Source organism: Melanotaenia boesemani, chromosome 2 (assembly GCF_017639745.1).
Source record: "Melanotaenia boesemani isolate fMelBoe1 chromosome 2, fMelBoe1.pri, whole genome shotgun sequence".
Classification (NCBI taxonomy): Eukaryota; Metazoa; Chordata; class Actinopteri; order Atheriniformes; family Melanotaeniidae; genus Melanotaenia; species Melanotaenia boesemani.
The window spans coordinates 24,918,726-24,943,612 of NC_055683.1; the positions used below are offsets into that span (position 1 = coordinate 24,918,726).

Sequence of the window (24,887 nt, forward strand, 5' to 3'; positions counted from 1 at the left end):
ATCAAGGCAACTCACTGCTACATGAAAATAAAGAAGATACCAAATCCTCCCAATAAATTCAAGCATATATCTATGTATATCTAGAAAATGAAAACAACAACAAAACATTTAATAAAAGTGGAATTACGTACACTGTCACAGCATGCATTAATAATTGCCAGGTCTTTGAAGTTGTCCTGGATTAAAAACATTTTTCACATAAATCTGAACAAAATCAAGACCTCCTCTGGTAAAAAAGTTTTTCCCATTTCATGACATTTCTTCCTCTGGGATGCGTTTCAGTTCTTCAAAGTGTTTCGCCACCATCGTAAGTTCCGTTGAAACACCTATAAAACAATTATTTGTTTCAGTCAAATGAATACATGATATTAAATGGCCTGCATAAACTATTTTACTTGGATATGTTCACTTTCAGCTCAGTTTCACAGTACTTCATGAAACTGTCATAAAAGCAATCTTTTTCTATGAACTGTTTATAACAAAGAATACAAATACATATTGAACACAATGATGAAACTAAATAAATGGCACAAAATAGATCTTTACTAGTTTTAATGAGCAAAATACTTGGAAGCTTAATGATGTAACAATGGAGTTACGCATTTGACTGTTACCCTGTGTTTATCTGATCCACTTTAATTTTGCATATATTATACCTCACTGATTGTTTTCACTTTGTTGTCATTTATCTTTTTCAAAAAGACATTAAAGAGACCGTTTGAAAAAAAATTCTTAAATTGCTCTCTGTATTCTTTTAACTTGCATACCTGTTAAAACGTGCTTAAAACTATATTACCATCTTCACCAGTTTTAAACTGCTGTATTTCTTTGTCAGTTTCATAATGCACTTTTAGACCAGACGGTTATTTTACCTGGAATTGAGTTGTCGTCAGTCTTCAGTGAGAGCTCAATTGATTCCCTCATTGTTTCCTCCAGAGTAATAATGATGTACCTCTAATTTAACATGAAATAGTTATCATTTATTAAGGTACAAAAATAAAAATAAACTAAATAGTTCATCACACATAAAATCACTGTTACATGTAAGCTTAGTAGCTGCTCAATCATACGTACAAACAAATGTGTAGGAGTTTTGCAGCTTAAAATGATGTAAATTTTAAGTTAAATTTACAAACGTGACATACCATTAAGTTTATGAGCTGGTTTAACATAACTTCCTTAGCCTGGTCAAACATGATGTTCTTTGACTCGGACACATGTCTCTCAATCGTGTGTCTCATGTTCAACAACGAGCCTGGTCCACTAAATTCTGCTGCTCCTAAAAAAAAGAGGTTATGACACATTTATATGCAGAGTATCCATCAACTGTTATACAAATAGGCTCTATCCTATAAAATTTTCTTTACTTTCATAGCAGTCTTGCATGCTTTTTTCAATGGTCTCCATCAGACTGTGGTAGATCGTTTTCTTGCGGTCACGGATTTCTCTTTTCAGTTTTGTCTTAAGTTTTTCTTCCTAAAAAGAGATCATAAAAAACATGGTTAAACACCTAAACTTTATATTGTTGCAGATCTTTGCTTAAAAGCAGTACATCTAACATTTTCCTATTTATGAAACCTACATATACTATAAAACAGCCTTGCATTAACAATAGGCAGGTTATTGCTTCTCAACCATTACCTCTGTCTTCAGAAATATCAGCTGCAGTTTGACGTCATTGTACTGCTGAATCAGTCCCTCTGTGTCCAGTGTAAAAGCATTGATGACACCAAAGAATGGCCCATGTTTCCCTTCATTTCTGAAAAATAAATATATATATATATATATATATGTTAAAACACCCCCAATTCTCCACGGAGGCGACGTACACTGGTTGCTCCATTAATGCTGCCGGCTCTATGGATGATTTTCCATTATTCTTTTCCACGTCCCACCATTGTAACGAAAAAATGATGGATGTATGGGGCTTGTCATGCCACGCATGCGTCAATTGTGTTAAAATCTTTAACGCAGTTAATTACATAAAAGAATTAACGCCGTTAACACGCTATTTTTGACATCCCTAAAATGACAACCCAACTATCCATCCATGGTACATACATCCAACCCTAACTACATGAAAACAAAATACCCATGTTTTGATTGTAATGCATGGGAAGCTTAGTACATGACTTGCAAAGCAAGATGCCAGCAGTCTGGATGCTAACATCAGCTCTCCATAAAAACATAGGTTTTATTTATTAATATTATTTATTTATTAACACTTTTTTAAAAATTCTGTATCATCATGGCTTTATAAAGGGACAAACACGGAACAGAAAGAGACAACACTTGGCCAAAAGTTATCTAATTAGAAGACATTAAAGCACATACTGCAAGTGGACCAAGTGCAGCAGAAGCCCTGGGCTGAATGCACTTCAGTTATTTTACAGAGAGGAAGCGATTAAATACTTCTTAATTATCTGATGAAGATGGATCACAATGTTGCACATTTAGACTAACCAGTGACTAAGATATTGTGCTGTAGTGTAAATAACAAAAATAGAAGCATTAACACATCAGCATGCTGAATATCCATAAATATTTGATAAACTGTAAGTAGTATTATTTACAAATTTAATATATTCCTATAGTTTAAAGACAAGACACTAAAAAAATATTTTTCCTTACGGGAAAGTCTTTCTGAATTCCTCATCGATGCTGCCAGTCAGGAATGATGCTAACGTCAGGTTGGGGTTCAGTTGTTTTCCTTTTTTGGGCTGATGAATGCCATCATTGTTGACTACGCACTTCAGTGTCCTGTAAAATGCACTCCCAGAGTTTCTCTAAAGGATATTAGGTAGCACGTTACATTACAGCTCGGTAAATATATGGTAATAGTGTAGTAATATCATGGTAACACAGAAGAAATAACCTGGTAATACTCTGTAATTACCAGTAGTGATAAACAGATAATATCCTAATAGTAACACTGGGAACATCATGCTAACAATAGACTAAAACTGTTTAAAGGGTTTAAAGTTAAAGGGTAATAAGTTGCCTGTAACCTAAAGCAATAGGAGGGTAACAAATTTAATGAGAAAGTGAAACTATTTGGCAGTACTATCGTAATATTGTGGTAATTACCTGGTCGCTGTCTGGAAATGTTACAAATAACTATACATATTTAAATAAAGCAGTAATTATGGTGAGATAATGTCATTATTACCTAATTATAATTGGACAGTTTCTATGTAATAACCATGACTTGTGGATGTAAAGTTATCCATTGAATGTTTCCATTTTATTTCATAGTAATATTACATTACAGCAAACATCACAATAAAATGCAATAACATGGAAACAACAACAGTAGTTTCTATGTAATAACCACAAATCAGGGCTGCAAAGTGACCCATTACCTATTTCTGTGTTATTACATGGTAATAATTACATTACAGCAGACACTGACATATAAAACAATAACATGGAAACATCATCGGTAGTTTCTATGTAATAACCAACAATTAGGGGAGCAAGTGACCCATTACCCGTTTCTATGTTATTCCATGGTAATATTACATTACAGCAGACATTGCCATTTGAAACAATAACATGGAAACAGCATCAGTAGTTCCTATGTAATAACCATGAATTGGGGCTGTTATTACAAAGAAATTACTGATGTTGACTCCATGTTATTGTTTTATATGGTAATGTGTGCTGTAATGTAATTGATATCATGGACAGAAAAAGGTAATGGGTCACTTTGCAGCCCTGATTCTTGGTTATTATGTAGAAACAACTGATATCGTTTCCATGTTTTCCATCTCCGGTCGTCAAGGGCCACAATCCTACAGGCTTTTGATGAGTCCCTGCTCCAAAACCACCTGACTCAAATTGATGAGTCATTGTGCAAAACTTAATAGGCTGTTGGATCTATTTAATTTGAGTCAGGTGTGTTGAAGCAGGAAACATTAGAAAATCTCCAGGACAGCGGCCCTCGAGGAGCAATTTTAGGCACCCCTGGTATAGATATTTGTAACATTTCCAGACAGCTACCAGGTAATTACCACAATATTAACATAGTACTACCAAATAGTTTCATTTTCTGATTAAATTTGTTACCCTCCTATTGCTGTAGGTTACAGGCAACTTATTACCCTTTAACTTCAGTTTTAGTCTATTGTTACCATGATGTTCCCAGTGTTACTACTAGGATATTATCTGTTTATCACTACTGGTAATTACAGAGTATTACCAGGTTATTTCTTCTGTATTACAAGATATTACCACACTATTACCATATAATTACAGAGCTTTAATGTAAAGTGCTACAGGAAAAAGAGGTTTAACACATGCAGAGAACCAAAGTTGACACAATGTATGAGCAAAATACATACTTACTGGATACAAGAAAACTTCAAGCTCCTTTCACATGAGTGTTTTGAGGTCTCCACCCCTTCACTGAGGCATTTTTCAAAAGCTCTGTAAGCTTTAAGCATTGCTTCTGAGGTCGGACAAAGCTGATCATTTATCTTTTTTGTAATACTGTATGTTCACAAACAACAGTTTTTTGACCAGTCTAAAAAAAAAAAGTAAAAAAAAAAAAAAGAAATACATGTCAGGTAACTAATGTTCAAGAAATGGACTATTATTGTAAATATCTATCTAACATCTATCTAAATAACTGATAACTAGATGCAATCAGAGAGCGCAGACTACCACCAAGCCATTTTTTTGGGGGGGGGGGGGGGTTAGAGGCTCTACTGGCAAAATGATCTCCTCATAGTAAAGAATCCTTTAAAAATTCCTGGATCCGGGATTACTTATTCCTTATTACATTTCTGAGATTTCCTAAAAATTTCATCCAAATCCATCCATAACGTTTTGAATTGTGTTGCTAGCAGACAGACACAAGCCGAGAGACAGACCTACTCAGTGGAGGTAATTATTAGGGAGAACTATCTTACTGCTCCTCCACAGCTGGCCCCTTGAATCAAGGAGAGAATCCCATGAGCTCCAGACACATAGTTTAAAGTCTCTGAGTGACAATCATTGAGTTTTTTCAGAAAGTCCTGAAGTTTGGGTATTTCTGTAAAAATACAGCCAAATAGAAAAGTGCATGAAAATTAAAAAGTCACTCTCAAATTATTCAGTCATGTCCAAATTTAAGCAAGCAAAAAAGAGGAAATGCATGTTAAACATTGTCAGCAAACACAGTTTTTACACAGAATTGTAAGATTTCACCCACCAGTACTTTTTTTATTTAGACGTCTTCCGTTTAGAAACTCCCTGGAGCTTACTGTGAACACTTTGAAACTGTCACCACCGAAGTGTTTCTAGAAAAAAGGAAATGTTAATATAGATGCTGTAGTTTTCTCTGGAAAACATTGTGTTAGTACAAAATAAAACCAAAAAAAAGTTGAAAGATTTTTAAAAAGTCAGGCAACCAGCTGTACTTCATTTTCAGCAAAAATAAAAAAATAAAAAAATAAAGAAACAAGTAAATCTAATAAAATTTTAATTTAATTTTTAAATCTACCGTCCACCTCACGAAGAGAAACTCACAACCAGTTTCAGTCTCAATGTTAATGTCAAAATAGGAAGGGTTTTTGCCTGTTTAAATTTTTTTGTAGATTTTTAGTTGTTTGTATAAAATTTCAATGTATATTTTTTCCATTTCTTCTCTGTTCTTCTGCAAATCCTTTAAATTTTTTTTTATACTTTTCCGTGATATGGGTTTAACTCAAACAGTTTTTATTTTGAGTGGAGAATCGCCATTGAGGGCTGTTCTCACTGGCGACTTCAGTCTGCTGTAAAAATGCTAAACAATACAATCACATAATGCATGTCAATAAACTTTGCAGCCACTTCAGAAGTCTCAGAATATATAATTTCTTCACACTTCTAACCCTAACCCTCTTGCTGTTGAGTAAAACTGATAACATTAAAGAAAATACACATTAGTGGTCTGATTCAACCACATTAACAACAGACATCAGTAGCTTGCATTTTGATTGATCGTTCTAATTTAGGTTAAGTTTACTCATAAAAGCTGTGCAGCCTTTTGTCATTTTGTTATGGGATATCCCACAGTGGCAAACTGCTGTGACCGTTGAGGAAATGGCAACTACCGCTCCAGAAACAGCAAGTGCCATTGCAGGAACGGTAACTGACGTTGTAGTGGCTGGCTGTTTGCCGTTTTTGGATCTCGCCATCTCTTCATGTCTGTCTCTCTCTCCCCCGCACCCACCCTCCTCTTGCCCTCTCTCTGCTGGTAGACATTGAGAACAACTGCACAAAATTGATGTTACTCCATCTGCGATCGACTAGTTTTGCCGCATGTCAGGTCCCGGATGTGTGGCACAAAAGTTTGAATTTCAGATCTGAATTTGAATAGAGAGAGCTGAAACTGGACTATGAAAATGAATTAGGGGAACAAATTTTTCAAATACAAAAGTTTCAACTTTACTGTAATACATATTCACAAAACAAAGATTCAATATCAAATACGGTCATTTGGATTCAGTTTTTTAAAGCAATTATTCAAAAAGGCATGTTCAGGTTCAACTTGAACTATTCATATTCAAATATAAAGAATTCAGATTTGCTCTCCAGTGGCACAAAGTTTATCCCATCTTTTGTCGCTCTTAATAAAGTGGTTTAAAACCTCACCTTTATTGCGTGGAGCTTGCCGAACTCCTGTAACACTGCCTCCTTGGCTTCTGTGTTTCTCTTAAATATGCAAGCACGAACGTCATCTACAGAGCTTTAAGAATAGAGATACAGATGCTTCAAAGTTTGCAAACCCTTTGTAAGTTTTCTTTATTTATGTATAAATATGACCTAAAACAGATATTTACACAAGCCCTAAAATCTGAGAGAATTCTTCCTCTATTTCTCTAGTAAACAAATCCTACATACAGCTGCAATGACTTGCTTTAAATTTTACTCAGATTGTGCAGACCCTTACCGGATATAACACCCATTTAATGGTATCTGGCACACTAATTGTTATTATATGTACCAATAGACCAGACAGGTTCATATCTGGAGTGTTTTGTTGAAACCTTATCGACCACTGTAGCACACCCTATGTTCGCAAAGGCATTGTCTGAGACAACCACCACTGGTTGTTTGCAAAAAAATACTGAAACATTAAAAAAGCTGCATGACCTAAATCTTTTACAGTGGCAAAGAATTGACCTCATGACTGATGTTGAAGAAGCCTGTCATACTTCAAAACCTCCTTTACTGCTGTTCACAACAAACATGCCTCTCTTAAACAAAGTCAGAGTAAAATGAATGCTCTCTGTCTCTGGTTCGGTCACGACCTTTCTGAGATCATTCACTAAAAACACCACTGATGGTGAACTAATATGTTTTTATGAAGAACTAAGACTTTTAATAACTAAAATAAAAGCTGGTTGGTCATATAACTCTCTCTGTAACTCATTCAGGGGCCTTCTCCATTCGGCTACACATCAGCTCCTTAGTCTGGAAACCTATAAATCTGCCAGTCTTGATGGGTTAGACACTTAAAAAAAAGAAAAAGAAGAAGAAGAAGAAAAAAAAAAAAAAAAAAACAAAAAAAAAAAAAGAAAAAAAAAAAGCTGGCAGTCATGTCATTGCATCTGTGACTTGTTCAGTCTGTCATTCCAAAGAGTGTTCCTTGAGTGTTTTCTCAAGCATGGCAATCTGTATTAGAAGGTGATGATACTGAAATAAACTGTTAGCAGCCTATCTTTATTTTGATGAAAAAACAAACAGCTTATAGATCATCTGTAGTCTGATAGTATTCTAAACCTCTGGCAGTCTGACTTTAGATTGGGGCACAGTTGCATATAGCCACTACATTTAAGGTTTTGTGTGTGTAGATATCAATAAAGAATACTGTGAAGCTGTTTTTGTTGGCCTGGCAAAGGATTTTGATTCTGTAGACTATTCCATTCTTTTGGAAAGGTTACACTTTATTGATCTCCCAGAGAACTGTGTAGCTTGGTTTAGTAGATATTGTTTTGGACGGATGAAATCAGTAAAGTTGGACTAGGGCTGGTTTAAAAGAAACTGATTTATTGATTTTAATAGATTCAAATGAAATAAATCAAATATCTATTAATTAAACTTGAAGATTGTTTTTTTATATGTCCTTATTTCTGGTAATGTAACCTTACTCTCGCGTGACTTACTGAGAGTCGGTGAGATCTTAGCATACTGACAGATCGATCCAGGCCACAACATTTCTCCCCCTTTAAGTCTAAAACATCTACCCCCACAGTATCTCCTCAAGACTGTCAGGGTTACTGTCATTCTCATAGTTTTACAATCAGAACAACAGTCCGAACCTTAAACATTGTGACCTAACTAGCTCACAAATTAAGTCTGGAGGCTTGTGTTGCCTCTTTGACCTTCTCAGTTCAACCACAGGAATTTCTTGTCCTGAGGCAGAAACTGCACTCTCCACCAAGTCCTCAGACTGGAATCTGGAAGGTTTGTCTCTCCCTCCCTCAACCTGATACGCAGATGATCTTGATGTCTTGGAATCTGCCGACCATCCTCCAGCTCTACGATTACGGACACAGGTCCTGTCCGCTTTGAGATTATACCCTACAACCACCCATGCCCCAGTCCAAAGTTCTTTACAAACACCTTGTCGTCATGTTTGAAGAACCTCCCCCTGGCATGTTGACCCCTCTTGAGTTTGTGGTTGGCCACCAAATTAACCATCTTGGCCCCCACATCTGGGTGAAGCAGATCCAGATGCGACTTTGGTCTCTGCAGTTCAGTCGGAGACACTCCCGTCGTTGTGTGCAGAGTAATCCGATACTGGACAAAAACCTGGAAAACTTGGCTGCCAGAGTTGGACCCGACATTTTCTTCAAGCCTTCCTTTACCGTCTCCACAGCCCTTTCTGCTAAGCTGTTTGAAGCCGGATGGTACGGAGTGTCTGTGCGAATGTGGCGAATGCCGTTTTTCTCCATAAACTCTTTGAAGATTTCACTCGTGAATGTTGGCCCGTTGTCTGTTGGCCCATTGTCTGTAACAACTGAGTCGGGCAGACCATGAGTGGCAAAAATGCTCCTAAGAGTCTCTGTGGTAACTGGAGCTGTTATGCTTGACATGACATGAGCCTCCAGCCACTTGGAATGGCAATCTACTAGTACCAAAAACATGTGTCCCATAAATGGACCTGCAACATCTAAGTGTAGGCGCGACCAGGGACGGCCTGGCCACCCCCAAGAATGAAGTGGAGCCGGTGTGGGCAACTTTTGGTTGACCTGACACTGGGAACATGACCTTACTTTACTTTCAATAGCAGTCCATTCCCAGCCGTTATACAAAAGACCTTGCCAGCCCCTTCATCTGTGACACACCAGGGTGAGCAACATGAAGTTCCTCCAACACCTGTTCCTGTCCTGGGGTTGGAACAATCACCATTGACCCCTAGAGAAGACACCCATCTTGGACACTAAGTTCCAATTGCCACCTAACAAAAGGTTTGAATGCTTCCTGTTCCACCACTGTTGGCCAGCCCAGCATTACCCATCTCTTTAACTGATCTAACACTGGGTCTCTATCTGTCCACCTCCTGATCTGACTCACAGTCACCGGAGTCTGAGACATTTTGTCCAGCAGGAACACCGTCTCTGGTGGTAATCCGGTGCTAGTAGGTACGTCATCCAGAGGAAGACGACTGAAAGCATCCGTGTTCGCATTCTCACGTCCTGCTCTGTACACAATCTTATAGTGGTACGCAGAAAGCGTCAACGCCCAGCATTGCACCCTCGCCAAAGTCATGGGCGAAACGCCGTTTAACTCGCAAAATAACCCTGTTAGAGGCTTATGGTCAGTAAAAATGGTAAGCAGATGACCATAAAGATACTGGTGAAAACGTTTAACCGCAAACACCATGGCCAGTCCTTTTTTTCCAGTGGAGAATACCCCTTCTCCACAGCTGAAAGAGTGCGTGACACATAACCTACTGGTTTTTCTGATCCGTCCTCCATCACATGTGACAGAACAGCTCCCACTCCATAGGGAGACATCACGTGACAGAACAACTGGTTTGTCCAGGTCAAAATGCACCAGCAGCCTGTCAGAACGCAGTAGGTCTTTAACCTGCTTGAATGCGTTCGCTTGAGCCTGTTGCCACTTCCACACGCAGTCCTTGTGTAGAAGCTGGTAGAGAGGAGAAAGCATTGTAGAGAGATCAGGTAAAAACTTACCATGGTAGTTGACTAAGCCCAAAAAGGACCAAAGCTCTGGCACATCTCTTGGGCTTGGGGCATCCTTAGTTGCCCTCATCTTCTCCTCTACGGTGGATAGCCCCTGAGCTGATATCCTGTGGCCCAAGGAAGTGACGCTCGGGGCCTGAAACACACACTTACTGTGTTTCAGCCATAGGCCGGCTTTCTGCCAGTCTCTGCAGTACCTGATTGAGATTTTGCAAATGCTCCCTCTCATTCCTACCTGTGACTAGGATGTTATCTAGGTAGAACGCTACATGAGGAATGTTTTGCAGCAGGTTGTCCATTGTGCGCTGAAAAATTGCCAGACTCAAGGCCATGCCAAACACCAGCCGGTTGTACATGAATAAACCCTTGTGGGTATTAATGGTGACAAACTGTTTTGAGTCCTCATCCAGCAGCAACTGCTGGTATGCGTGACTCATGTCAAACTTTGAGAGCGTCTCACCCCCTGCTAACATGGCAAAAAGATCCTCTACCCGAGGGAAAGGGTATGTGTCTGGTTGTGAAACCTGGTTCACCGTCCGTTTATAGACACCACATATCCTGGCATGTCCGTCATCTGGACCTATTTTCATTATTTATCTCACTTTTCTCACATTTAGCACATTTTTCCTACATTTAACACAACTGTTAACTACATATATAATGGTCAAATAGAACATCTAAATCTAAATTTTAAATCTAAATGCTATATGTTATATCTAAATGTTAAATCTTATATTTAAATCCTAAATAATATATCTAAATCTTGAATTGTAAATCTAAAAGTTAAATCATATATCTAAATGTTAAATCTAAATCTAAATGTTTAAATCTAAATTTAAATGTTATGTTATATCTAAATGTTAAATCTTATATTTAAATCTTAATATATCTAAATCTTTAATCGTAAATCTAAAAGTTAAATCTTATATCTAAATCTTAAATCTAAATCTAGTTATCCACATATAATGTCCACATCTGTCCCTGTCCAGCACACAAGAAGTTGCAAAGCTCTGTGAGAGTGAAGAACATTTCATTAGTCCAGGTAAAATGCTAATGAGGGAACATTTTAACTTAATCAGTGTCAGTGTGTTAATCTGGATGTAAATAAGGTGATTGCAGCGTTTTATGCTTGTTGGGTAAATGTTGATGTCTGAAGTTTTAGTTATAACTCCATATGGAATAAGTGTGGATGTGTTTCTGTTCCTATGGTAATGACATGGCTTATTTTCCTGCATGAAATATTTGGTGGGTCCTGCTGAGCCAAACATATCTCTACAGATGGGCTGCTGCATGATAAACTTTGGGAACCCCTCCTAAAGTTGGACAGTTTCTTATGTAAGATGACTTTTTAATTTTCTGATGTAATTTGAATCACGTCAGGTGAACTTGCTGTTGACCACTTCATGTTTTTAGTAGTGAATATTGGTGTTGGTGTGTTAAATGTACTACAGTAAACTCGCATCTATGCCAGTGTATGGCCTGACTTTGTGTCCCAGTCCGGCCCTGCATCTGGCTCAACACTGTTGTGAGGAAATTATATCTTGGGGATCCATTCACACTGGAAGCCAGCCTTCCCATGAGCACGTTGGCGCCACCACAGGAACCACCCAGGCAAGGACAGGCCGGGGTCCACACCACAGCGACAGGGCTGCAGTGCAGGACCCCCAGCCACCCAGACAAGGGCAGTCACCATGGCAACAACCCCACAGACAGAGCAGGCAGGGCTACCGGTGTGAAGGATCTCTAGGAGGAAACACTGGAGTTAAACAGTAAAAGCAAGAATAAATAAACTTAAAAACAATAAGAACTGGTAAGAGTGACAAGAATAAAAATACATATAAAGGAGTTCAGGAAAAATATCAAATAAAATAAGATAAATTAAAATAAAATAAAATAAAAGCGTTTATATATAAACTACTTGCAGTTCCTCTCTCTGCTCGATCTTCATTTCATTAGCTTTAGAATTATTCAAAATGCTTTATGTAATCTTCGTTTAACATTAAACACAAGTAAAACAAAATGCATGAGCTTTACCAGAACTCTTCCACTACCTGATTGCCCTAGCAAAATTATTTCTCTGGTGCCTCTGTATTCTGTCAATGCTATACTTTGCATCCCACAGCATTAATGACAGACATTTGGCTTAAAAGAACAAATGGATTAAGAAACATCACCTATAACTGAAAAAATATAACATTTCATTTATTTGTTCTTGCTATTTTATAGTCTTTTAGTCAATAAAAAAATGTGTTACTAATTTTCACTAAAATAAATAAATAAATACACTACCGTTCAAAAGTCTGGGGTCACTTTGCTATGGGATTCAATAGGGAAGTGACCCCAAACTTTTGAATAGTAGTGTAAATAATAGGATTAATAGGAAGAAAAATTTTATTATTTCACTAAGAAATAGTTGTACTTTTATGCAATACATGAAAACCTGATGATAAATTTGATCATGTTTATGCAAAAACAGATTTTAAATGGTTTGTGAACTTTTAGAAAAGTATAACTTTAAATTTTAGTTTCTCTTTTATTTGCCCAGATAAAAACCTAATTGAGATGAGAAATTTCTTTTCCAAGGGTTACTTGGTAAGAAGGCAGAACAAACTTAAGATTTATAATATACCACAAAACACATAGAATTAATTGTCAAACACAACAAGTAAAACAAAGGTAGCAGTAAACATGATTGTCATCATCATCATCATCATCTTTATTTGTCAGACTCAAGGTCCATAAAAAGAAACATCAAACAAACACAACAACAACAACAGTTATAAAAGACACTTATACCAGTGTTTCCACAGAGAAGACTGGTAACGTACTGTACTAAAACTAGGATTCACCAGCATCAGGACAAGGCTGTTTTCAGAATTGTTCAAGCGACAGATTAAATCTATACATCAAATTTCTCATTAGTGCCTGAAAGGTACTGACACGAGCGTGAGAGAACAAAAAACTGGCACTGCTGGACCTGGGCTTCTTGAGTAGAACCCTTAATGCATCATTTGAAGCAACTTTAAGCTTCTGTAGACTAGCTCTCTTATATTTACACCACAATGGGGCAGTGTACAGAGGTGTACAGTAATTTCTGAAGAGTTGGATTTTTACATTGTCTGAACACATAAGAAATCTCCGAGCCAAAATATTAGCTTGGGCATACAGAGTGCGACACTGTCGATATATATCATCATCATCACAGAGCTGACCTGTGATGAAGTGACCCAGATATTTAACTTTAGAACAGACACTTAACTTTTGTTCAGACAAGTAGAAATCAGGGAAGCACAGTTCTTTGTCCCTTTTGGTCCGACAAATTAGTACAACACTCTTTTTTGCGTTATATTTCACATCATACTTTAGTCCATAGTCAGAACAAACATTCAGCAGCTGCTGAAAGCCAGCACTGCTAGGGGAAAGTATGGCCAAATCATCAGCGTACATGAAATGATTCACCAGGCTCTTACCAATCACACATCCAGTTCTACAGATGTTTAGTTGATTGGACAACTCATCCATGTACAGGTTAAACAGGGCAGGAGATAGTAGCCCCCCCCCCCCGGCGCACCCCATTACTGACACCAAAGGAGCCTGAGATGATATTGCCCCATTTAACCTGCATCTTCTGATTTGAATACCAATATGCCAAGATTCTTACAATGCTTTTATGGACACCTCTTTGACTCAATTTATATAAAAGCTTAAAGTGCTTAAATACATCTGTGCTGCCTCCTTCAGACCATAAATGCACAGATCTGTTCCCAACTTGGATTTAAACCCAAACTGGTTATGCATTGTTTTTATACAGTGACACAGGCGATCAAGCAATATCTTCTCAAAGACTTTAGAAGACTGGAAGACTTTAAAGACTTTGCTTTATTGTCAGACAATTGTGATATTGCTTGATGCACTTCACAAGGAGTGATAAACACTGCATTCCTGTTAGCAATACTTCCCACTTTGTAGGGCTCACTTTTACCACAATTAAATAAGGCAGAATAGTGTTGCCTCCACAGGTCAGCTATATTGTCAGCCCCGGAGACTCCCTCTATGGCATTGGGCAGTAATATATTAACCCTGTTAAGAGCCCTCACCTCATTCCAGAAGCCCATAACATTATTAGACAGCAGTTTTTCAGCCATAGAGTCCGCCCTCATTTTCTGTTCACACTTAGCAATGTAGCGAATGGCATATTTGTACCTTGCACTGGTGAGCTTTTTATCCTCCAGGACAGGTCCATCTCTGGGTCTACCTGCTTGCACCCATGCCTTATACACTTGTTTAGCTTCTGCATGAAGTACCGCCACATGCTTGTTCCAGCCTGGCTTGCTGTTTTTAGCCTTTAGGCATGTAAGGTATGATCTACCGCTTTTATATATGGCATCAACAATACCTTCATACATCACACAAAGATCCTTACTGTGGGAAATATCATTACAATTAACATCTGAGCACATAATGGCCTGTCTGGGTAAATGTATATTGCTTAGAGCAATGCCTGTTTTCATACAGTATGACAAAATCCTTTGAAAGTTTGGACCATTCCAACTTGAGCTTGCAGCCATCATTTACTCTGTGTATCAACTCAGGAAGACTATTTGTGTCCAGCAGCATAACAAACGGTACATGATCTGACATGGAATACTCATACAGTATTTCCATAGATTTCAGAACAGCATGTGCATCAGCAGAGCTAATACAATGGTCAAACCATGACGTCTTATGCCATGCTTCACTTATGAAGGTATAACTGTCATCTGGTAGCAATAACTGACTGGACAGAATAAAATGGTATCTTCACAGAAGTGTAACATATGCTTAGCAAACACAGACTGGCTATCTGAAATGTCAGCATTCATGTCACCTACCACACAAATAGATGTAAAATGATGCTCATGAATAAAATAATTATTAAAAGCAAGTCTATTCAGATATAAATCTTCATTCTGTAAACTCTCATATGGTGTGTAAACGTTCAAAATTACCAACTCCTTGTTTTCCAACTTCAAATGTACAGCTATGCACCACTCAACTCCAGTCCTGACAACATTTATCACTAAGTCCAACTTTTTGCGCCATAGGATAGCTACGCCCCCTGCTATCCGTCCTCTCACAATGCCCATAGTCAAATCCACTGTGGACTCCCCAGCTCCATGGAAACAGCCACTAACAGAGTTCAACTGTCCCAAATCCTGTTTGGACAGAAATGTTTCTTGAAGACAAAGTATATCACATTTTTGCAGCAAGTTATCCACAACCAGACGCCGTGCTCTGTCCGTTGCAGTATTTCCAACACGCAGTCCGCAACAGTTATAAGGGATGACCCGCATGGTTTAATGAGATATCGCAGCCACTGCTCCAGCGGACCCCGTTGCGGAATGGTGACAGCAGGTGCTTTATGCGTCATCTTCCTTGGCTCATAATATCGCCGCACTAGCAATCCCTCGGGCCACAAATCCGGGTTATACACCTCAGAAACATTCTCACAATCAACGCTGACTTTAAAAGAGCTACATCTGGTATTCCCAGTGACAATACGTTCACACTGCACATCGCGGCCAAGTTTCTCTTTAAGATAACTCCTGAGTGCCTCGGCATCAAGGTCAGGAAGGAATTTGGTAGCAAATACATTAACAAGCTTTGTCCGAACTGCTCTTATACGCACGTTGAATGTTATTATTTACGTCCGGTAATCCCGCGCATGCGCATTACGCTGGAGGGCAAAAAGATTTGCTTTCGTGATGACCAAAACATTGTAGTGTATAAGTATATGGTCATTTTGACCAAATCTATTCACATAATGAAAACTAAAGATTTAGGTATTACTAATTTAGATCATCTTTGTGCAGATGATAGCGAAAGGTACAGTGCAAAGCTAACTGTATTTAGCGAAAAGCTTACAGACCCATTTAAAATAGCTGACGATCTATGGGTTGACAGTCCTCAGAAATGACCGCCAGTTCAGTATGGCGATATCTACAACTACCTCATTAACACGCCAGGAATTTATACAGCAGAGGCGATGAAGGCATAGAAGTCACTAGATGGCCATAACTTCTTTGTGTCTGGACATGTGGGGCAGATATTGTACCACAGAAATGAACGCATGAACGTAGTGTGTTTTTTAAAGTGTGCAGTAATGCCATCGCAGAAGATAACCGAAAAGAAACGAAAGCATCAGGTGTGGATCTGCTTGGAAAAATTAAAAGGCTACGTAGTGTCTGCCCACTGCACATGCAAAGCAGGGTAAGAATTCATATCCAGTTGCATTCTCCTCATGGCTGTTATCCACTGCTTTCGGCATTTTACATCCGCTGGAAACCTATTGAATTTGACATGACTGTCCTTCTAGCTACAGCGCTACACATGTTAACCATACTGATTTAATAATATTTCAGGGCGAGATTTAGATTTAGCATAACTTGCTGTCAACTTCACATCTTCTAACAGTGGAGGGCACCAGCTTTTCTTGCCCTCCAACTGGAAACTGGGTCAACGAGCACGTGGGCATGGCGTCACTTGTCAACGTGCGTATATGACTTTGCGTACCGGTGCCATAAATTGGCTCCGGCCTCTTGCGCTCAGATTTGTTAGTGCTCTGCTTTATCCGAGTGGAGTGGCTCTCATCCCTCATACGCCGGCCTTGTTTCACTACCAAGCTCCACTTAGGGGAATTAATAAGAGCGACAGTACTTTCTGTGTTCTTATTCACTCCGGCAACCTCAACACTCCCGGTGCAGCCTTCCTGGGTCGCGTCGTCAGTGGAAAGCTTAAAGCCCGTAGTTACCTGGGAGCAGGACAGCACAGCCTGCTCTCCAGGAGTCTCCCCAGCCTCAGCAGTAACATGCACACCCGTGCTGGAGATCCTCGTTGCAGACATGTCCACGCCGAGCTGTATCCCTCCATTGGACACCATATGTCGTTCCATTACAGCGACTCTGCGATCTATGGTGGAAGTGACAGTACGCAGGTCCTCGCCGACATCAGCTTGGAGTTTAACTGCTTGTCTAAGAGCACAGATCTCACTATGCAAACGCTCCATCTTACTAAGAAGATTAGAGACGTCCATGCTGTTGAATGTCACCGGTGGCAACTCATCCAGGAAGTGGGAGACAAAATGTGGTATGTTTTCACCACACTCGTTTAAAACTTTTAAGCAGCCTTTTATGTTATTTACATCTTTCTGGTGGCCCTTAAAGGCCACAAAGCGTTGCCTTGTGTTAGGACACAGTTCGAACAAAACTTTTCTTGAGGATTCAATCCACTGAGAATTGAAGTGGTTTGAAGCAAGTATGACGAGTTCGTCCTGGCACATAGTCTTTATCTTAACCGCGAGAAAGTTAAGAAACTCATCCTGAACTATAAGCATGCCATCAACAGTCTTATAGATCTGCGGTTTCATTCGAGGCCGATTGAGGCTCGGATTGAAGCTCAGAGCAGCCACCCTATGCTCCACACCATTCGCCATCTTAAATCATTGTCTGACTAAATTAAATTAAAAGAAAGAACCCATTTACAGTGAAAGTATTTTGGTGATGATCACAGAGAAAATCCTACAATAGACTGGCATCCTTTCCATGATGTAACCTGTTTCTCATTCTGTGGCAACTGGGATTGGGACTAGTCCCCCTTCCCCCAAACTTAAAAGTGGATTACAGGCATGCCATGTTTATGTTGTTCCCTTTTGGTGCTTCTGCAACATGGCTTTGTGGTAATTTAAGAGGGAGGTTACTCATGAATCTCCAAATGTGTGCTTGGTTGTTGATGTCTGTCTTTTACAATCTGAACATAGGAGATCTGGTGAAAAATTACTCCTATTTATATAAATTAATTGTACAAATTTACAAATAAATTGTTAAATATATTTTATTTACTATGCACTTTCAATATTATTCACTTACCGGTCATCCAGATCTTCAATGTCATCAGACTTGGTGCAGATGAAGTGAATGTGTTGACACTCGCCACCATTTCCAATGAGACCACTGACATTTTTCAGGATCTCCCAAGATTCTCTTTCTGATGCAGCACGATCAATACCAGCCACAATCCACACAGCAGAACAGTTTCCGACAATCTAAAATGGTACATTTACAGTAATTGCTGATTATTATTTGTTTGCATAAAAACATTAACATTACAAATTCCAAATTAAACAAAAACTCACAGTGCACTATTATAATTACCCCTTTCCACATTTCATCTCTGCTCTTGTTACGGTCCCCATTTCCAGGTAGGTCTACGATTGTGACGTGCTGGAGAAGATCATTGTTTGGTACCCTAATAGTCACACACTTCACCAGAGGCCAGTACCACCTCTTTACTTCTTTACCTTCTCCTTGTTTTGTGTCATTTCTTGTGTATTTGACAAATTGTGCAGATAGCTCTTCAGCCTGCAAAAAAGGCAAGATTAGATATGTGAAATAAAGAAAATGAAAGGCTATTTCATATCAACTTTTTTGATAGTGCTAAATTATTTTGAAGTTTTTGTTCTGATTTTTTTCTTGATAGGTTCTGTTGATACATGAGAAGGGGGTCCATGACTTTTTAGTCTTTGCATGGGGGGGAGGTTAGGTTCTTTTTTGTTTTTTTAAATATGTGTCTTTGGTACTTTAGTTGTTGCTGTGATCCTGATACATTTAGTTTTTGCTGTCTTAGTTGCTTTTTATACAAACTCCTGATGATTGTCAGCTTAGTTTACTTGTAAAAGCTGTAAGAAATTCTCTGTTGTGATTCTGTACAGGTGTAGCAGTTGGTTGTCTGGTGTTAGGTTGAATTGACGGGCCGTTGCCTCTATCTGTTTTTACTTGTCTCCTTTTCCCCTTTTCCACTTTCCTTTTTACTTCTCTTCATTACTCTTTTTTTCTGTCCCCTCCGATCAGGTCCAGCAAGATTAGATAAATTCCATAATACTAAATAAATAAGTTAAAAGAATACATTTAAAAAATAAAGAAATAAAAAAATATATCAAGAGGAACCTTATACTCATAAAGCTCCTCTTGGCAACGCAAATTTGTTCGGCACAACAGAGCAGCCAGACCATTGTTCGGTTTGTTATAAAGCTGGACAGGACAAATTTAGAAAAAAATGAAAAAGAAAATAGGTTGGGAACAACTTGTCTGCTGTACCAATGTAGGATAATTATAGATTTCTGTGTAAGGAGAAACAATTTTTAAAGCCCTAACTGGAATCAACATCATGTGGAAATACTAAGAATGTAAATAAATAATAAATTTGGAGGATATAAGAAATCCACATGATTGAAAATTGAGGTTGGCTTTGCGTCGGCCGTGTTGCTCCAGCACCCCTGGATGTTCTGCTGTCTTATCTTGCTTTGTATTTGTTTGAGCCAGTCTTTCTGTGGGATGATCACGCCCTGCTTCATCCCACTGGGTTGGTTGGTTCATCACAGCAGATTTTTTAGATTTACCTGACAGCAGAGGACAATTAAGCCTCCTGCTGTCTGTCATCATATAGAAGATTGCATCTCAGGTGTGTAACAATGTGTGCAATCCAACATCCCTTTGAAGATCTTTAGGGCCTGTGTCCAAGAACTTTAGACATAAGATAACACCAACACTGGCAGCAAAACAAAAGCAGAACACAAAAATCTAAGATTTGCCTTATTACTATTGCAAAAGACAAGACTACGTCATGGACTGGGAAGAAGGCAGAGTCGGTCTCAGAAAGCATCATTGGATCAGGGAGGCCATCGAGATAAGGAAGTAGGCCGCAATGATCGTCAACAGGTATGATGTATTGAACTTAGTCACATACCTGGAATGCCGTCCTACACGGGATGACAGACAGCTGAGACAATAAAATACAAAAGTTTGGTTGCATTCTGGCCTCTCATTTAAACGGGAAGAGTTTTGGGTGGATAAAACCACAAAGATTTAACAACACCCTCCAGAATGAAATTTTCTTTCAACACAAGGTGAGGATCTAGAACTGGAATCTTTTGGAAACAATTATTTATTCAAGTCATGTTGCACTTGCACACACAGATTCTGATTAATTCTTGAAAAGCACAATGTCATGTTTATGCAGCTGCATCTTTTTAATTTATTTGGCCTGTACACTACATCATTTCTAAACCTATTTGCCTTTTCCCCTGCATGGTGATCGTTTTCATTCTACTGTTGTGACTGTAAGACACTCCACAGCAACATCACATGACCCATCTGAGGAAGGCTAGAGAAATTTGCCAAAACATGTCAAGGTAAACATGGACCTTATTTGTCTTAATTATTAATATACAGCGTTGTGCTGCAAGGTGAAAGTAATCTAAGTTAGACTGGAGCTTTCTATAAAGTACAAATCTGTTTTTCATGTCTTACTGAGTCGCATATCAAAGTCTTCTTCCTGGACTTGAGGAATTCTGGAATTTCGTTGAAGTATTTGTTGTCCAAGAGGTTTTCAGGTGTTTTCTCTTTCCACTCGTCTCCATAAAGGGCTGACAGCTTTTCAACAATATCACGATGATCATCATCATGATCACTCTTTGTTTCACTGTCTGGATTATCCACATTGAGCTGATTTATTGACCACAATTCATCTCTCCACTCCTATTAAAAAAAATTAGAAAAAAAAAAGTTTATTGGTGTTATGACTACATGGTGAGCAGATTCTGTTTTTTTTTCAGATTAGATTAGTTTTCAAACAGAATAAATGTATCAAAAGTTAATTTCACCTCTTCTGTAATGAACTCAACGTCCGCCTCATACTTCAGGTTGTGCCTGTTAGCCTCTACTTTAATCATGACTGAGGTGCATGCACTGACACTTCCAGTGGGCAAAAGTTTCTTCTCCCCAATGACAGCATTTATCAAAGAACTCTTTCCTGCTCCAGTTCTGCCAAAAACACCAACCAGCTCCCTCTTATCTGTCTCCAAATCGCTGATTTTAGTCCTGTCATGAGTTCAGACAAAATTGATTAATTTGAAAAACAATAAATATATATAAATATCAAAATAAATAGCTGATATTGGAGGTTTCGATATTTCAGAATCAATCTGCATATCATTAGTTACTATAATTCAGCTGTCATCTGACCGGGGGTTTTACAGAGAGACATGACCACATAGTTTAAGTAATGATGACTGACTGAGAGTAAAATGTCATGACAGACTTAAAGTCAGTTTGCCCAGACGAACACACAAACAACCAAGAGAAGCACAAAGCAACAGTAATAAAAAGTAGGAAGAGTTTCAAACTGGAATCACAGACATCACTTTTCCCTCCCAGAGATAAATAATACAGAATGTTTTGAGACAGTTTCTTCATCTTAACTGTAAGCAGTTAGAATCACATGAACCTCTCATGAGGAAAAAATGGAGCCACGACATCCAAGCAGCCTGAGATTCGTGTAGATTATTTTTCTCTTGTTACTTTTTTAGGTTATATACCCAACACTGGTGTTTATTACTTTTCATTCATTCATTTTTTGTCAGTAGTCATAATAATTTATTCTTTAGTACAGAGATACCCTGCAGAGAGCGTCGCATTCAGCAAAGAAAGAAAGAGCAGCGTAAGGCAGAAAGTTAAAAATGTTTAATAGATTCAGGAACATGTAACACTAGGATAATCTCTCTTCCCTGTTGTTTTTAATGTCTGTAGTGTCATGTTAAAGTTTGCTGCTACAGTGGGATTCTGGATGGGCCAGGAGTATCTTCACTTCTGCTGTCTGCACGGTAAGTACAGCAAACCAGAGTATCCAGGCTGCTTCATGTGTTAGGAGCTTTATTAACGTTAATTAAAAGCAGTTTAATGTTGGACTCCTCTCTTTAGAATATCTTATTCACATTTTTCTTCCACTCTTCCCTGTCATTACCCATTCTTTCCCCCTTTTCAGTGTGTATCTGTAATTGTAATGTCCATGTAAAACCTACCTAGGCTGCAGTGTATAATAGTACATTGTGTAGTTCATTGCCACTGTGACAGCTGTGTCATTATCAGATTCACACACAGTCTCTTAAAATCAGGTTTGATGTGCCCTCTTTTTTATTTATTTATTTTTTTTTTTTTACTTTGACCCTCCTCATTAGTGGTCACTGCATGTGCCTTCTGTTTCCTAATTACTACAGAAGTTATGAGACTAAACTCATAATATAAATTCAATCTCTCACTAGTCCTTTTTCTTTTGCTCATTTAGGATAACTACTGTGAATTAATAATAATAATAATAATAATAATCATAATAATAAAGAAGTAATCTACTGTGTTAAACATGGGTGGAACAAGTGCGTGTGAACATGAAATAAAATACTTACTTCAGAAAAGTATTGAGCTTTGTGTTGTCTTGTTTGCGTAGTCTTACACAAACATTTCCTATTATAGTCTTCACATCAGTAAGTATTATTGCCTCTGTCAGCATAAAAGTAAAGTGGTATGGTGTTGTGTGCCTTTGGCTGAATTGTGTACCAGATTGACATTTTTCTTCCACTCTTCCCTGTCGTTACCCATTCTTTCCCCCTTTTCAGTTTGTATCTGGTTTGTAATTGTAATGTCCATGTAAAACCTACATAGGCTGCAGTGTATAATAGTACATAGTGTAGTTCATTGCCGCTGTGACAGCTGTGTCATTGTCAGATTCACACACAGTCTCTTAAAATCAAGTTTGATGTGCCCCCCCCCCCCCCCCCCCCCCCGATTACTACAGATGCTGTGGGACTAAACTCATAATAATATAAATTCAGTCTCTCACTGGTCATTAGTGAAATACAAAGATGTTTTAAACAGCCATAGTTTGTTTTGCTCATTTTGGAGAACTACTGTGAATAATAATAATAATAATAATAAAGAAATTATCTACTGTTTTAAACTTGGGTGGACAGGTGTGTGTGAACAGGAAATGCAATACTTACTTCAGGAAGGTATTGAGCTTTGTGTTGTCTTGGTTGCGTAGTCTTACATAAACATTTCTCATTACAGTCTTCACATCAGTAAGCATCATTGCCTCTGTCAGCATAAAAGTAAAGAATTTAGAAGAAAACACAAATGGAAAGATAAAGACATTTTGTGTATCAATCTCACACTCTTTTCAAAGAGGTTCAATTGAAATTCATGGTGTAAGAAACATGCAGAGCATTGACAGATACTGGAATAAGACATTGTCATGTGAATAGAATAGTGAATAGTAGAAGAAAAGTGCAACTGCATTGTCCATCCTTAGCTAGATCTTGCTTTTTTTAACTGTCTGTTGCATGATGTTTGTTTTGATGTTTTGTTTTATTTTTAACTGATTTTAATTGTCTTTTGTGAGGTGACCTTGGGTCTTGAAAGGCGCCTTGAAATAAAATTTATTATTATTATTATTATTTACCTGATTCGTCACGCTGCCGTTTACTTGGTGATTGCCATTCGCTGGTCTCTCCCTGAGAATCCCTCTTTCTTTTTCCTTATTAAAAATTATACATTTGTAGTTTGTATCCAGAGTCTCATAATTTTGATTTATAGTTTTGAATAAAGTAAAACAATATACAAGAAATAATATATTTGGTGTCTCACCATTATAACTTGTAGACGGTCCAGCCTAAAGATCAACATACATATCTGACTCTTGAAGAATATTTTATCATTTCATCATTTTAATATATACACAGTTATTTGAGTTTATGTTCTTATAACATTTGTCTAAGTTACTCAAAATCGGGAGAGGAAACTAACTTAAAAATGACCATATTCACCATCCTTGTTTCTCAAACAACAACAGTCATCCAGTGAGACGTTCCTCAGCCAAATATGTGTAATTATAAAAACTGCTGGCATGTTCTTCACTCATTAAATGTCTGTGAATTTCATAGTCATATTTACCTCAGTCAAATGAATTATGTCTTCATGATGCTGTGGATGCTGGAGATAAAAGACATTGTTAGGCCAAACTTTTAAGCAAACACTTGAAGGACAGTGTGTGTATGATTATGTAATTATTTAACTACATTATAAATCATATTGTATTTTTTCATTATTGTAAAAAGATGTAAAACTTACTGGAATAGAAAAATCCTCAGTGCCCTCGTTTACGTTTTGTTCTTCCCGCTGTAAAGAAAATAGTCATGTCATATTTGATCCCTCTATAATTTATACAGAAACTCTCCAGACGTTGCATGGATCTCACATATGTGAGATTTATGAGTCATAAAACAATGTACAGAGATGATTTCATATTTCAGGTTATTTACCTTTAATAGTTCTAGGTTCCTCTTGAATTTTACTCTTGGTCCCAGTTTTGGTATTAAAGAAAGAATGTCTTGATTTTCAAGATAATAAAGACTTTCTTTATCAATGTCTTGTTCTGTAATTATAAAAAGCTTCATTAAATCTTTGACATGCAGACAAAAATTCCACCTGATATTCATTATATGATACAGGTGTGGCCAGCCTCTGGGCTCATATACTGACTTCCCTCGCCTAACAAACAAATTACATGCAAACATACAAGAAAAGCAGGATTGGTCAACAGTTTTTATTTTGAAACTAAGTACAGCAACAAAGTTCAGAGTTTCACAGCAGAACAATAATAATACATTTGAATGTCTTCATTAGAAGATTTATGTTTAAGAATCAGCTTATATAATACCATCCATGCTGAACAAATATTGTACTTGTTTAAAGTATCTGTTATAAAACTTTACCTTTGAATTTTTCTATCCACTCACTTAGACCCCACTGAATTAGTTTGTCACAAACAAAATAATCCATGATT

At 37.9% G+C, this 24,887-nt stretch overlaps 1 protein-coding gene across 1 annotated transcript in view; it reads right to left on the minus strand.

Annotated features, from left to right (window-relative positions):
- LOC121652090 (nuclear GTPase SLIP-GC-like) overlaps nt 1–24,887 on the minus strand; it is a 63,676-nt gene extending 38,789 nt beyond the window's left edge. Inside the window, exons 1-13 of the mRNA XM_042004645.1 lie at nt 24,817–24,887; nt 24,364–24,476; nt 24,173–24,220; nt 23,996–24,034; nt 23,690–23,714; nt 23,505–23,579; nt 23,047–23,140; nt 20,875–21,091; nt 20,522–20,749; nt 18,368–18,574; nt 18,083–18,258; nt 6,619–6,712; nt 5,195–5,282 (exon numbers count right to left, since the gene is read on the minus strand). Coding sequence (XP_041860579.1) covers nt 5,195–5,282; nt 6,619–6,712; nt 18,083–18,258; nt 18,368–18,574; nt 20,522–20,749; nt 20,875–21,091; nt 23,047–23,140; nt 23,505–23,579; nt 23,690–23,714; nt 23,996–24,034; nt 24,173–24,220; nt 24,364–24,476; nt 24,817–24,883 — 1,471 coding nt within the window. The 5' untranslated portion in view covers nt 24,884–24,887. The remainder of the gene's footprint in view (nt 1–5,194; nt 5,283–6,618; nt 6,713–18,082; nt 18,259–18,367; nt 18,575–20,521; nt 20,750–20,874; nt 21,092–23,046; nt 23,141–23,504; nt 23,580–23,689; nt 23,715–23,995; nt 24,035–24,172; nt 24,221–24,363; nt 24,477–24,816) is intronic.